General features: G+C 40.2%; 1 protein-coding gene across 2 annotated transcripts; it reads left to right on the plus strand.

Annotated features, from left to right (window-relative positions):
• The first annotated feature begins 6,959 nt into the window (after positions 1–6,959).
• LOC134825975 (potassium voltage-gated channel subfamily A member 10-like) lies at positions 6,960–13,845 on the plus strand. Of its 2 annotated transcripts, XM_063838194.1 has the most exons (7): positions 6,960–7,115; positions 9,319–9,490; positions 9,650–9,871; positions 12,238–12,422; positions 12,753–12,813; positions 13,025–13,198; positions 13,312–13,845. In XM_063838194.1, exons 1-7 carry the CDS (start codon positions 6,967–6,969, stop codon positions 13,711–13,713), a joined length of 1,365 nt encoding a protein of 454 aa, XP_063694264.1. In that variant the 5' UTR covers positions 6,960–6,966; the 3' UTR covers positions 13,714–13,845. The 2 variants fall into 2 exon arrangements, with proteins under 2 accessions (XP_063694264.1, XP_063694263.1); XM_063838193.1 differs by lacking the exon at positions 6,960–7,115 and having other exon boundaries at positions 9,003–9,490; positions 13,312–13,764.
• The last annotated feature ends 910 nt before the right edge of the window (positions 13,846–14,755 follow it).

The following is a 14,755-nucleotide window of genomic DNA, read 5'->3' on the forward strand; positions in this document are numbered from 1 at the left end:
AACTCTTGAGTGGAAATCATTCAAACATCAGTGGTGGTCAATTTGATGCCCAACGTTTTTAGGAGTAATGATAGTGATGATGAATTACAACGTCAAATTGCGAACTTTTAACGTAGCCGCGGCTGGTTTAGGAGATTTAATAGCACCGAACCAGGAAATGATTTATCCGCTAACCGATTTACTGCATTATGATCATTGCCTAGAGATTACCGTGCACATTTCACTTTTAGACGTGTCTGTTATAGTTTATTGATCGACATGCAAACAAACACCGCTCAGCTTCCAGAGCAATCCTACCGTTTGGGAAACTGTTAACTTTAAGATTACAAGATCTATCCTCGCAAGTCTTACCCTGAGTCCTAGAGTGTTTGTCAAAAGGCTGGACTCCAACCGAACAGGTTAACAACAGGACAAGAGAGGCTTTAACTTCAGAAGAAGAGACTTCAAGAGAGACTGCTGCCATGACGAGTGCCACGTCTATGATATCCACCGCTATCATCTGTGAAGAAGATGAAATACGTGCCACAACTCCCATGCACTTGGGAAGAACTTCCCCACAATATGTAAAAAGTATTAGAGCCTCGACTTTGGAAAATGAAGAAGAGGTAGATCTTGAGAGGGTCAGATGTAATCGAGTGGGATCATATCCTCTGGAGAATAGATCTAGCAGGTTAATAAGTTGTTGAGTCATATTATTACTAGAAAGTTTGGTAAAACAATGTAAGCAAGTTAATTGATTACAATTTAATAATATTTAGTAATTTAGTAATATTTAACTAATTTTGTGGTCTATTATTCTATACTGTCTCATTTGTAATTGGTTCGTTTATGGAGACCATACACTGAGCGTTTAGGAGTTCACCACAATTTTGAATTTTCATTCAAGTTCACCCCCTTTTGACAATAGAGCTCCTTGGTGCCTTCATTTTAAAGGCACAAAGAAATTTGTAAAGTGTTTTATACGGAAATGCTTGTGGTAAATCAGTTCCCAGAAAATGTTCACAATTACATAACTTATGGTGAAAGCGGCAATGATCATCACCTAACGGGCCAACGCCACAAAGAATTGAGCATTCATAATCTCATAAGTTTATACCGTTTAAGTGTGTAACTATTCTCCGACTGGGTCTCCAATCTGGCATATATTCCCAAAGAGAAATGTATAATCATAATAGTAAGTCAGTAGATGTTGGATCTGTTGATTAAGTCCTTTCTCTGGTCTGCATTCCTTAAATTTTCAGACTGATATATGTCATATGTGGCCATGTGCTGGAATTGTATTTTATTGTAGTAACGGATGCACTTACTTTGCATTATTCTCTCAATCATATAACTCATAACTACACATACAGTCTAGTCTAAGCACGACCGTGGACATTTATACCTCTTTTACTCAGTTTAAATATTTGTCATTAATATCGCTCAGAGGGATCGTTCAGAAGGTTTATTTTTAGTTAGTTCAAAATATTATTTTCATTTAATTTTAAAATTAACGAGGTCTGATCGTCATCTTCTTACAGCGTTCGATGTCTGTGTGAAGGTACAATGGTGACATCCTCAGGAATAAGAAATAGTCATGTTAAAGTGTTTATTAAATTTGTGCTAAATACGCGCCATTCAGCACTGTTATACGAAATTCTGTAAAACCCTAAAATCGTCATGTTTAGGTGCCTAAAAACTATGTAAATATTAAATTTGAGATCTGAAATTTTGCAGAGCTTCTAGTACTTGAACAAATTGACTACAAAGTTTGGGGGGGGGGGGGGGGGGTCCAACCCGATGTCCGATATGAGGGTTGATGAGGCCAAAATCGGAATCGGAAAAATCGGAAAAATCGGAAAATTGAGAAATTTACAGAATCGATCTCTAAAACCTCTCAGAAGTGATATAATTCAACCAGAACCCCTACATATGCTATATTGTTATATGAAAACAAACCAATTGGACATTCCAATAGTATGTTTTATGTGTTTTTCCACTGCAGGGGCTTATTACTGTTATTAGTATGCTCACTACTAGTTGGAGTTGTCATGTACTCCCAGACCCGAGTGCTTTGGCCTTTTGACGTGACATCGATTGTCGGATTGTTTCTGCTCATTAATTTTATCCCTGTTACTTGTTATTATGTATTAGTACAACACTAGGTACCGGGTTATATTTTGTGGTCCGGTCTTTAAACATACCATGATATCACTAGTACACTGCACCTTAAATGTATACCAGTAGTAGTCAAGTACATTTGTATCGTAACACATGCTTGGCTGGGGGATCATGTTTTGTGTCCGTTCGGTACCCTATATTTTCAAAACGGAAAAAAAGTAGGGCGAACAAAAACGGACAAAAACAGACAAAACATTTACATGTCCTCCTCCTCCCTAGTCTTCCTCCTCCTTCTCATCAGTCCTCCTCCTCCTCCTAAGTCTTCCTCCTCCTCCTGAGTCCTTCTCCTCCTCAGTTCTCTTCAGTCCTCTTCCTGACTCCTCGTCCTCGTCCTTCTCCTCAGTCCTCCTCACCCTGCTCCTCAGTCCCCTCCTCCTCCTCAGTCCTACTCCCAGTCCTCCTCCTTCTCCTTCTCCTCCTCCTCCTCCTCATTTCTCCTCCTCATTTCCCCTCCTCATCCTCCTCCTCCTTCTCCTCCCCATCAGTCCTCCTGAGTCCTCCTCATAGTCATCATCCTCCTCCTGAGTCCTCCTCCTCATCCTCGTCCACCTCCTGAGTCCTCCTTCTGAGTCCTCCTCCTCATCCTCCTCCTCAGTCATCCTCCTCTTCCTCCTCAGTCCTCCCCAGTCCTCCTCCTCCTCATCCTCCTCCTTCTCCTCCTCATCAGTCCTCATCCTCTGTCCTCCTCACAATCGTCCTCGTCCTCATCCTCATCCATAGTCCTCCTCCTCCTTATCCTCCTCCTCAGTCCTCCCCCAGTCCTCCTCCTCATTATTCTCCTTCTCCTCCTCCTAGCCTCATCCTCCTCCTCCTTCTCCGCTTTCTTCTTCTCCTAATCAGTCCTCCTCCTCCTCCTCGTCCTTAGTCCTCGTCCTCCTCAGTCTTCCTCCTCAGTCCTCCTCAGTCCTCCTCAGTCCTCCTCCTTATCATCCTCCTCCTCCTCCTCAACAGTCCTCCTCCTCCTCCTCAGTCTCCTCTTCCTCATCGTCCTCCTCAGTCCTCCTCCTCCTTCTCCTCATCAGTCCTCATCCTCAGTCCTACACTAGTCGTCCTCGTCCTCAGTCCTCCTCCTCATCCTCCTCTTCGGGCTCTTCCTTCTTCTCCTAATCAGTCCTCCTCCTCAGTCGTCCTCCTCCTCTTCCTTAACCCTTGTCCTCATCCTCCTAGTCCTCGTCCTTAGTCTTCGTCCTCCTTAGTCTTCGTCCTCAGTCCTCCTCCTCCTCATCCTCCTCATCCTTCTCCTTAGTCCTCCTCCTCCTCCTCAGTCCTACTCCTCAGTCCTCCTCCTCTTCCTCATCCTCTTCAGACTTCAGTCCTCTTCCTCAGCGCTCATCTTATTCCTCCTCAGTCCTCCTCCTCCTCATTCCCCAGTCCTCCTCCTACTCGTCAGTCCTCCTCCTCCTCCTCCTCCTCGTCCTCATCCTCCTCGTCCTCCTCCTCAGTCCTTCTCCTCCTCAGTCCTCCTCCTTCTCCTCCTCAGTCCTCCTTCTCCTTCTCCTTATTCTCCTCCTCCTCCTAAGTCCTCCTCCTCCTCCTCAGTCCTCCTCCTCCTTCTCCTCCTTTTCCTCCTTCTCCTCTTTCTCCTCCTACTCCTAAGTCCTCCTCCCCCAGTCCACCTCCTCATCAGTCCTCCGCCAGTCCTCCTTCTCCTCCTTCTCATCCTCAGTCCTCCTCCTCATCATCCTCCTCAGTCCTCCCCCAGTCCTCCTCCTCCTCAGTCCTCCCCAAGTCCTCCTCTTCCTCAGTCCTCCCCCAGTCCTCCTTCTCCTCCTCATCATCAGTCCTCCTCCTCAGTCCTCGTCCTTCTCCTTCTTATCAGTCCTCCTCCTCAGTCCTCAACAAGTCCACCTCTTCCTCAGTCCTCCCCCAGTCCTCCTTCTCCTCCTCCTCATCATCAGTCCTCCTCCTCAGTCCTCGTCCTTCTCCTTCTTATCAGTCCTCCTCTTCAGTCTTCCTCCTCGTCCTCGCTCTCGTCCTCCTCCTCAGTCCTCCTCCTCCTTAGTCCTCCTCCTCCTCACCAATCAGCTGCTCCTCTTCCTCAGTCCTCCCTCTCCTCTTCAGTCCTCCTCCTCCTCAGTCCTCCTCCTCCTCAGTCCTCCTCGGTCCTTCTCCTCCTCCTCAGTCCTCATCGGTCCTTCTCCTCCTCCCCAGTCCTCCTCTTTCTCCTCAGTCTTCCTCCTTCTCCTCCTCCTCCTCCTCAGTTCTCCTCCTCACCCTCCTCCTCCTTCTCCTCTTCCTTCTCCTCCTAATCAGTCCTCCTCCTCAGTCGTCCTCTTCATGTCCTTAGTCATCGTCCTCATCCTCATCGTCCTTAGTCCTCGTCCTCATCCTCCTAGTCCTCGTCCTTAGTCCTCGTCCTCATCCTCCTAGTCCTCGTCCTGGTCCTCCTCTGTTCTCCTCAGTCCTCCTTCTCCTCAGTCCTCAGTCCTCCTCCTCAGTCCTCCCCCAGTCCTCCTTCTCCTCCTCCTCATCCTCAGTCCTCCTCCTCCTCCTCCTTCTCTTTCTTATCAGTCCTCCTTCTCAGTCCTCGCTCTCGTCCTCGTCCTCAGTCCTTTTCGTCCTTAGCCCTCGCGTTCTCTTAGTCCTCCTCCTCCCCGTCCTCAGTCCTCCTCTTCCTCCTCACCAATCCTGCTCCTCTTCCTCAGTCCTCCCTCTCCTCTTCAGTCCTCCTCCTCTTCAGTCCTCCTCCTCCTCCTCTGTCCTTCTCGGTCCTTCTCCTCCTCGTCAGTCCTCCTCCTCCTCAGTCTTCCTCCTTCTCCTCCTCCTCCTTTCTTTTAATTTTATTTAAAATTGTGTAGACTATTCTTTGTATCTAACTGAGGATTGGAAGTTTGAGAAAGGACCATGGTCAATGGTCATTAACCGTGCTACCCATTTCTGCAGATAGCCTGTTACAAATTGTGGAGACAATTTAAATCAAAAGTTACTAAAGCGTTCCCTATTTGTTACTATTGTTATTACCAACCGTACCTCTTTCAATTGTGGACCGGGGTGGATGTTTCTGTCAAACAAGAGTTGATACGACAGTGTGTTGTTTTTCGGACGAAACGATTCTTGTTTGGAACTAGAAACCATTTTGGGGTTCTGGGACCACCACCAATCGATTTCTTGTCATATTTAAGTACAGAAATAGCTACCTATATCGCCTAGAAACCTCAGAGGAAAGATTTAAATTTTCCCGATTTTTCCGATATGAGGGTTGATGAGGCCAAAATCGGGATCGGAATGATCGGAAATGATCGGGTTGGACCCCCCCCCAAAGTTTTGTTCAAGTTTCAGGATTATCCGGTATCGGGAAGTAAAGGAGGTTAACTCCATTTTCCCATTAATTCACAAATAATTGATGATTTATTGTACTCTTAAGTTTCCCTAGGTTTCCCTAAAGCAACCCAAAGAAATTTCGACTGAGTTTGATTGCAATGTGATAAACCTAAACCCGCAAAAATGTGCAAACCATGAATTAAAAGCGAGCGACCGATTTCATTCCCAGCATCATATTTTAGCGTTTTGAAACAATTCAAATTAATAAAATTTCTTTTTGTTTGGAAGATGACACTGGCCATGCCAGGGTCCAATCTACCCAATTTTGGGTTTTGGTAAATTCTATGACGCAATTATAATCATGAATAGATTGAATAGATTGTTATACTTGTAGATGATATTGGTTCTTGAGCGGTCTAATCCAACTAAATAGCCCGGAGCCAAGGTCTGAGCAATTATAAGACTCCGTAGTTTTCTCAAATTATTCGTTATATACTTATAGTACTTAGTAGGTAACCTAGGAGTAGAAGTATTCAGATAATGCTTTTAAATTTATACGAGCTATTGGTTTTGAATCATAAATCGAAGAGTTACAAATACTTGGTCCGTGTCACTAGAAAATTCGCTATCATTACATTTACAATACTCATCTTATGTTTTATAAGTGAGTTGTTTAGGTTTGAAAGCAAACTCTGAGCGCATACCCTGACTAACTGAGTTACAAGATCCAACCTGACCTGAACCATGTGGAGAATTATCGTCACATCAACTAACTACGTGAAGTATTAATAAACGCTCGTTTACATTTATAACAAGATCGCACCACCTCGCCGGATGGTATTAAGGAAATAATTTGTTGATGCTCGACCGTATTAGCTTCATTGTGATCATCAATTGTAAAGTAAATTAACTTTAATCATCGTCGCTAACCCGTGATTAATTTCAAACAATCGTTGCAAACATTCATACATATGCTATTAATTCGTTTAAGTTGCTTTGTTATGTGTTATAATGAACTCCATGACAGTTAAGGTTTTCTCGTTGTTTCTATGATGTAAATAAGGTGTTACATTACTGCCACTGTGTTGAAATGGTATCGGTATCTGTAACGGATCCCAATGATTGCTGTGTTGGAGATCAACACACTGCCAGATACACACAGACCGAACAGAATAACAAGTTAGTGCTAAATAATAATACAGAATCTCACGTAAATGCTAAATAATAATACTTCATGATTACTATCTGTACAATTACTACAATATGTAGTTGGTACCTCTGTCCCTGCATTCCCCAAGCACCGTACATAGTAAACGGTACGTACCTTTCCAAAAGGTGTGTTTGTTGCCCAGACCCCAAGGGACCGCATGATAATGATCCTTGCCCTTTCTCTCCACCGCGAGGCTTTGTGGTGAGGCACGGCCCCTACGGATGACAGTATATACAAAATAAAATACACTATACACTATACATGATTAAATAGTTATTTATTTGCATCTGACTGCATATTTGTTAAAATTGACCCCCTATAGGCCGGGTCCAGTAATGGACGGATACTCTGTGCTAGATGGACTTAACAAGATGACGGTCGGTATGAAGAAACAAAAGTCAGTGTCGTCGAGGAAGAAGAGGTATTGGAGACCCAATTCGACAGAACTAGCAGAGTTTTGTCAGAGTTACCTTGGTGACTCAAGGTAATTGGTTTTCTAATGTTTGAAGCTTATTGTTTTACATTGTTTATTACATAGTTTTTTTGGGAAGTCACACCTTTGGTAGTATGTGAGTTTGTTTTGTTTAATTTTGGCTCATTACAGTTTTACGCTGGCATGTCCACCTTCCTTATCGGCCCTGGATTACCCTTATTCGAACTATTTGCCCTCTTATACTGCTCACTTTTTGGGCTGCTCATAGTTTGCACTTTACAGTCTTACACTTGCACAGAAATTAATGTGTCAATGGTACTCAGGTCTGATTGCTCCAAGTCTGATTGCTTCATCTATCGCCTGACATTAATACAAAGAAATGGAAAAAATGGTATGCACATCTGCCTTAAATAGAAAAAAATGGGGGTTCAATGAAACGATATAATATTATTTTGAATGAGTCTGTTGCAATCGTTTATCACGGACTTGTCTTTCATCTTAGATGCAAAGCTGTGGTTGACTAGGTCGGCGCTACAGTGTTGCTTAATCTGTTCAGCAATTCGTAGTTCATTTAAATTGCTGTTGTTTCTAAAAGGGTCATCAATGTATCTGTATAACATTAATACAGTATCAGATGAGTCTATGTATCTGTATAACATTAATACAGTATCAGATGAGTCTATGACAATATTTCATGACAGACTAACTGCTCTGGGTATAATATGTGTCTGCGCTAGTGTATTCTTTAATACGTAGTTCAATCTATTTATTACTTCATCAATTTTTCTAAATTGCTATTCTATTGAGCTTAAATTTGACTAGAGAGGTGCGAGCATCCCTTATTTGAGGCCCCTTATACTTGGTCTAACCACAAAAGAGTCCATTATAGGGTATGTTATGATGCGGGCACCAAACCAGCCTATTTATCAACATAGTCATAAAGTAGTTGGGTTCAATAATAAATTAAAAGCATGTGACCGGATGAACTAAATCAATTTGCCGCAGTTTCTTCATCATCATGGCGTATTCTTATTACAGTTTACTCCTACAAAGCAAAGATTTGCAACTCGATATGAGTAGGATTGAGGCAGAATAGAGTTGATAACGGAAGAGTAGCACTGGTAGCACTGGTGCTGAATTGTTGCTGACTAATATCAAATAGTGTTCCGACTATCAGTTTACGCACTGAAGCGCTCATCAAGTCATCATCTTAGTTTTAGTGATTATAGCCTTATTAGATGACGGTAATGACAGAGATATCGGGGTTTATTTTGAAAGTGGTATGCGTGTATACATAAATCAGATCGGCGGTAGATTTCTAGTATTCTAGCGATCGGAACGTTTCGTTATATTCAAACATTTATCGAACTTCCAACTTTATTTGCGGAGGCTTAAGCTTTGCATTCCTTTGAAAAAGTTCTGCCCTTAGAGATAGCTTTGCCGAATCCCTGTTCATGATGACAATGCTCATGCTTCATTGATAATTCTGACTTATTCCAAATCATGATCAAAATGCTCTGTCTTGCTGAACCCTTTTGCTTGACTAATATACCTAATTATCTATTCATGCAGCTGGCATACGTTATAATTTAGCTGATATTCTCTTACTTATTTGAATTAGTAAGAGAATTAGTCTAAAACATGTCGTGTTTATACCCGAAACAACATTTTAAATTAGTTCATGTGTTCAATCAACTGTGCATCAGATTCATGTCCATAGGTTTGCTGACGGTTTTACCTGATCAGCCTTATTATAATCATTAAAAATACAAATTACTCATTTAACTGTACCGTGTGCGTCATGCGCATTTCGCAAGCAATTTTCCTCGATCAATCCATTTTATTATCGAACCTTGCTACTAAGTTTTGGTCGAAGGCCTCCATACATTGACCATTATATTGCTGAGTGACCCTAAATCATGATGAATTCTAAGCTCCTACAGTTTGCCAAGTCACTCTACGAAAGACAGTTATCTGATGAGCTACAACTTATTCGGTCACCTTCCAGAATGAACAAAATATATTTGAGCAGCAATCATGATCAAAGAAATGCAACTCCCTCTCCACTGCCGATTAGGTTGGATAAGATTAGATCTCAGAATGGATCAGCCAATGATTCCAATGCTGGAAAAATGCGGCCTAAAAGCCGCCATCGAAGCCTTGCTAGTAGCAAAGTACGTCGGCTGAGGAACAGTTTTATGCCCATGCTATTCCGGGACGCAGAGATTTCCTATAGTCCCAAATTTAACTCCAGATGTGGTGGGGGGAGAGGAGAAAGGAGAAGATCAAGAGGACAAAAAGGGTTCTGTTCAACGATCAGTCCCATCCTCAGTAGAGGATCAGACAGTTTTGACAGCGATTCAGAACAAGCTGCGACATGCAGCTGGAAAGAGGATAATAATAATACATTTGACCCAGAATTTAAGGTGAGCAGAATTCATTCGCAATTTCGTGCTTCCTTCGATCAATTGATATAATCACCTTCAACTTTCCTAGCAACTTTATATTGAGGAAATAACGAGTTTCCAACAAGCTAAATAGGTGTTGCAAGCAAGCCACTATCAGACGATACCAAATATTTACAGGTGTTCAATGTGAGCGGAAGTTACTTTTTGATAGAAACAGAAATCTTTTCCCTTTACCCCGACACTCTCCTTGGTTCTGAGCGTCTTGAGGAGTTTTACCGCCCTAAAAGGGACGAGTACTTTATAGAACACAACAAGTACGTGTTTCCCGCCATTTTGAGGTTCTACACTCACCAAGAAGAGCTGGTCTGTCCTCCTTGTATGCCTAAAGATACTTTTGAGGTGAGCTGCAGTATATACAATATACATTACACATCATACATACAATATATAACATACATTACACATCATACATACAATATATAACATACATTACACATCATACATCTATATTATATTTTAAACTTGACGAAATTTCCCCGACAACGGGGACATAGAAGAAAAAACACCGAAAATCGACCTCAAAATGACCCTCTGGTGATGCCAAACCCAGCTCCCAAATGGAGTTGAAACCTCGCCATTTTTAGCAGGGTTGTAGAAAAAGGATAGGAATAGGCTATAGCATTCTTAGAATTTTGATTTAGGCTTTAGATTTTTTATAATTAACGTCGGAAGTGAGGTAAAATAACCGTTAGAATAATGTCGTTATTTTAGCAAAGGTTTACTGCGCTGTTGCGTAGCAACGTTAAAATGCACGTGCGCGAGCAATAACATCTTAACTACGCGCGTTGTTATGCTGTATGCTACGTCATAACTTCAAAACTAGCTCACATTTACGCTCACGCTATGACTTATATTCATAACTTTGGTTGTGATTGGTATTTTTTGATGCGGTAAAAAGTATCGTTTTGGGAATCCGAATACTAACAACGCTGTCGCCATTGTTAGATAAATTTCATTATGTCTACTGTATTATAACAGAGCTGTATGATGAAGAGAAATTAAAACATAACTGATTTTTAAAATTTCCTCGAACAAAGCTTTCGACTAGCGGGTTTCTAGTACAATATATAACATACATTACACATCATACATACAATATATAACATACATTACACATCATACAATATACATTACACATCATACATACAATATATAACATACATTACACATCATACATACAATATATAACATACATTACACATCATACATACAATATACAATATACATTACACATCATACATACAATATATAACATACATTACACATCATACAATATACATTACACATCATACATACAATATATAACATACATTACACATCATACATACAATATATAACATATATTACACATCATACATACAATATATAACATTCATTACACATCATACATACAATATATAACATATATTACACATCATACAATATACATTACACATCATACATCTCTACTATAATTCAAAAGATTCTTTTTGTAGAATGTATGTACGACCGCCCACGTGCAAATCAGACGAGAAATAGGAAGTTGCGTAGTTACCATGGTAACGAGGATTGTTACACGCACGTGCACGTGCAATGATTGTTTTAACGTCATTTTGATCAGTTTTGTCGATATTACAATGTGTTTAGTACGAGCAACATTTTAATTGGCTTTATCTTTGGTTGTGATGGATATTTTTTGACGCGATTTAAACTTACTAAGAAAAAATACTATCAATATTAGCTTCCTCCCTGTGACCACAGGTTTTCTAGTCTATACTATAATTTAAACTTGACGAAATTTCCCCGGCAACGGGGACATAGAAGAAAAAACACCGAAAATCGACCTCAAAATGACCCTCTGGTGATGCCAAACCCAGCTCGCAAATGGAGTTGAAACCTCGCCATTTTTAGCAGGGTTGTAGAAAAAGGATAGGAATAGGCTATAGCATTCTTAGAATTTTGATTTAGGCTTTAGATTTTTTATAATTAACGTCGGAAGTGAGGTAAAATAACCGTTAGAATAATGTCGTTATTTTAGCAAAGGTTTACTGCGCTGTTGCGTAGCAACGTTAAAATGCACGTGCGCGAGCAAGAACATCTTAACTACGCGCGTTGTTATGCTGTATGCTACGTCATAACTTCAAAACTAGCTCATATTTACGCTCACGCTATGACTTATATTCATAACTTTGGTTGTGATTGGTATTTTTTGATGCGGTAAAAAGTATCGTTTTGGGAATCCGAATACTAACAACGCTGTTGCCATTGTTAAATAAATTCCATTATGTCTACTGTATAACAGAGCTGTATGATGAAGAGAAATTAAAACATAACTGATTTTTAAAATTTCCTCGAACAAAGCTTTCGACTAGCGGGTTTCTAGTACAATATATAACATACATTACACATCATATATATAATATATAACATACATGATACATTATACATACAATATACAACATACATTACACATCATACATACAATATATAACATACATTACACATCATATATATAATATATAACATACATGATACATTATACATACAATATACAACATACATTACACATCATACATACAATATATAACATACATGATACATTATACAATTTAATTAATTACATAGTCATACAATATACGTTGGGTAGTCTCCACCTTTATACCGTAGCTTGTAGAAGTGATTCTGACTAATTGTGACAGGAAATTATTCGATACACCTATTTTCAGGATTGTATGGAGTTTTACGGACTGTTGCCCTACTTCCAGGGCTTGAAGTCGGTGGTTAATGGTGGCCCAGAAGTGTTGGATCCCAAAACCTGGAAAGATAGGCTATCTTGCACCCTGCAGTTTCCCTACTTTTCGCAAACAGCGAAAGCGTATGCCATATTCGACATCTGCGTTATAGTTCTCAGGTGTTTTAAAATTTGTATCTCATATTGAGAAATATTATAAACATCGTTTACAAAATATTACAGCCATTTTCTGACAAATGTGCTTGAAGATCACTCAAAAATCCGAGGTTTTTGAGCACCTTTGACGCATTTTGACAAATTTTGACATGTTAAGTGGTTCCAAAAGGTGGTTCCTTGGGGCAAGCGATTGGTTCTGATGGTTTTCAGGGATATTTTTTGACCCCAACAAATAAATTTGGGTTAAAGAATTCAGAATTTCAAAAATGGTGTTCAAACAAATTTGTCAGAAAACAGCAGAATTGACCATTAACTGTGTCTCTATATCCTCAGTACGATGACGCTGGTGCTGGAATCTATTCCAGAACTCACCCGCCAACCATACTTTAATGTGGTGAGATAAATTGTATCATTTTATTTCGTTCTTATTAAGTTTTACTCTCCGTAGTAGGTATTTGATCGTGCCAGTCAAAATGTCTTATAGTAATAAGATATAGGAATGCTGACCGTAAGTGATTTCCCAATTCCATACGAGAATTTACTTTCAACATTAATTTTGCAGTCTTAAGAACAAGGAAAACCACTGGCACTTTTTCACTTTTCAGGTGGCACAAATAGTTGAGGCGTGTGTGAACGTGTACTTCACAATCCAGGCTCTCCTTCTCCTCCTCGTTTACTCGCCGTGGAAGGATTACTTTAAAAGCGTGCTTCACTGGATCGATATTATCTCAATATTACCTTTCTATCTGAGACTCATCGCTGGGAGTTTCTTTAACCAGGTCTGTTTGATTGTTATATTGATTTGCAAAGCTGTGTTATTATTAATAACTTATACTTATAAAACTATAAAATACAGTTTACAATTCGTCTTATTGTCCTCTCTATCTGCCAGGTAGGAGGGTTCCGAGTACTGCGTCTTATCCGACTACTCCGAGTAATGAAGCTGTTCAGACACTCCCGAGGTAGCCAGACTATGATGACCTTCCTCCTTGCTTCTCTCCCTGAAATCATGTTACTTCTTCTCATGTGGAGCATTGGAGTTCTCCTCTTTGGACCCCTCATCTTCTTTATCGAACACGCCCACGGGGAAAACGACTTCAAGTCAGCCTTCTCTGGAATGTGGTTTTGTGTGGTCACTATTGGGACTGTTGGATATGGGGACTTGTCACCTGCCACTAACTTGGGCAAATTCGTGTCAGCACTTTATACAATTCTCAATCTGACCATCATGACAATACCTATATCCATTATTATCACCAAGTTTAGCAGGTCGGTGAGGCAGGCTAAGAAGTAGCCTGCTGAGAAGTCAGAACTTTGATGGCAGTGATAATTAAAGCAATTTTTGTGCAAGGGAAATGCCAACACGTATTTAAGTTACAAGCATTTTAGTATCGTGGACTTATGAATGTTGCGTATTTGTATACATAAAAGAATCACCATTATACATTTTTTTCCCTTCGTATTGTATCAGTTAAATGTTAACTGGCCAGAATTTAAAAACCATAGCTGCTGTTAATCTGTGTGGTCATCAACAAAAAACCACCGTTCAATTAATGGTCTGCCTCTTCAAAATTACTCAACCGGCTACGCCATAATAGTGGTTGATTACAAATTATCTGTGCGACAGTTACCTTATGTTCATTCCAAACTTCCAGACTCGGTGGATGCCAACTTTCTTAATTTTCAGAATGACAAGAAGTGTTGGATTGGTACATACTTGCTATCTGCCGGTCAATTTAATCTGATTGTTAATCTTCAAAACTACTGCTGTTTTATAATTAAAGCCAAAGCTGCGTGCTTGCTGAATTTATATGTCATTAACATACAAATCTTCGGTTGTTCTTTCATAAGCGAACCTCTCGAATTAAGGAATGAAGTTGTATGGAACTAAAAATAACAACAATTTTCTGCTATTATTGGATCTGTGCTGTCCCTGGCTGACCTGTTAATGTAAACGGTTTGCCCGAATTAATTAGTTTATATTAGCTATGCATTTTTCGCAAATTTTGGTAATTCGTTGGCACGCTTTGAATAGCTCAGCTTGAGTGGAACTTTTGACATGTCACCGTTACGTTTAAAGAACAGGCATTGTGTAACCCACGAGTTGGTTGTTTATGTCCCTTTTTATCACGTCTTATTCATTATTACTATTGGCTTAATTATTTAATTGTTAGTGATTCCTCGAGTCCATATTGTGAGTTCAATAATGTAGCCCTATGTATTTTGAGCATCTGTGCACAAGATTTGTGGAGTTTAGCATTTTGGTTTGTTATCTATAACCTCTAGAATGTTAATGTTATAGATGACAGGAGACATAAACTAACCACTCATCCCTA

Source organism: Bolinopsis microptera, chromosome 1, assembly GCF_026151205.1.
Source record: "Bolinopsis microptera isolate Bmic1 chromosome 1, MBARI_Bmic_1.0, whole genome shotgun sequence".
Taxonomy (NCBI): Eukaryota; Metazoa; Ctenophora; class Tentaculata; order Lobata; family Bolinopsidae; genus Bolinopsis; species Bolinopsis microptera.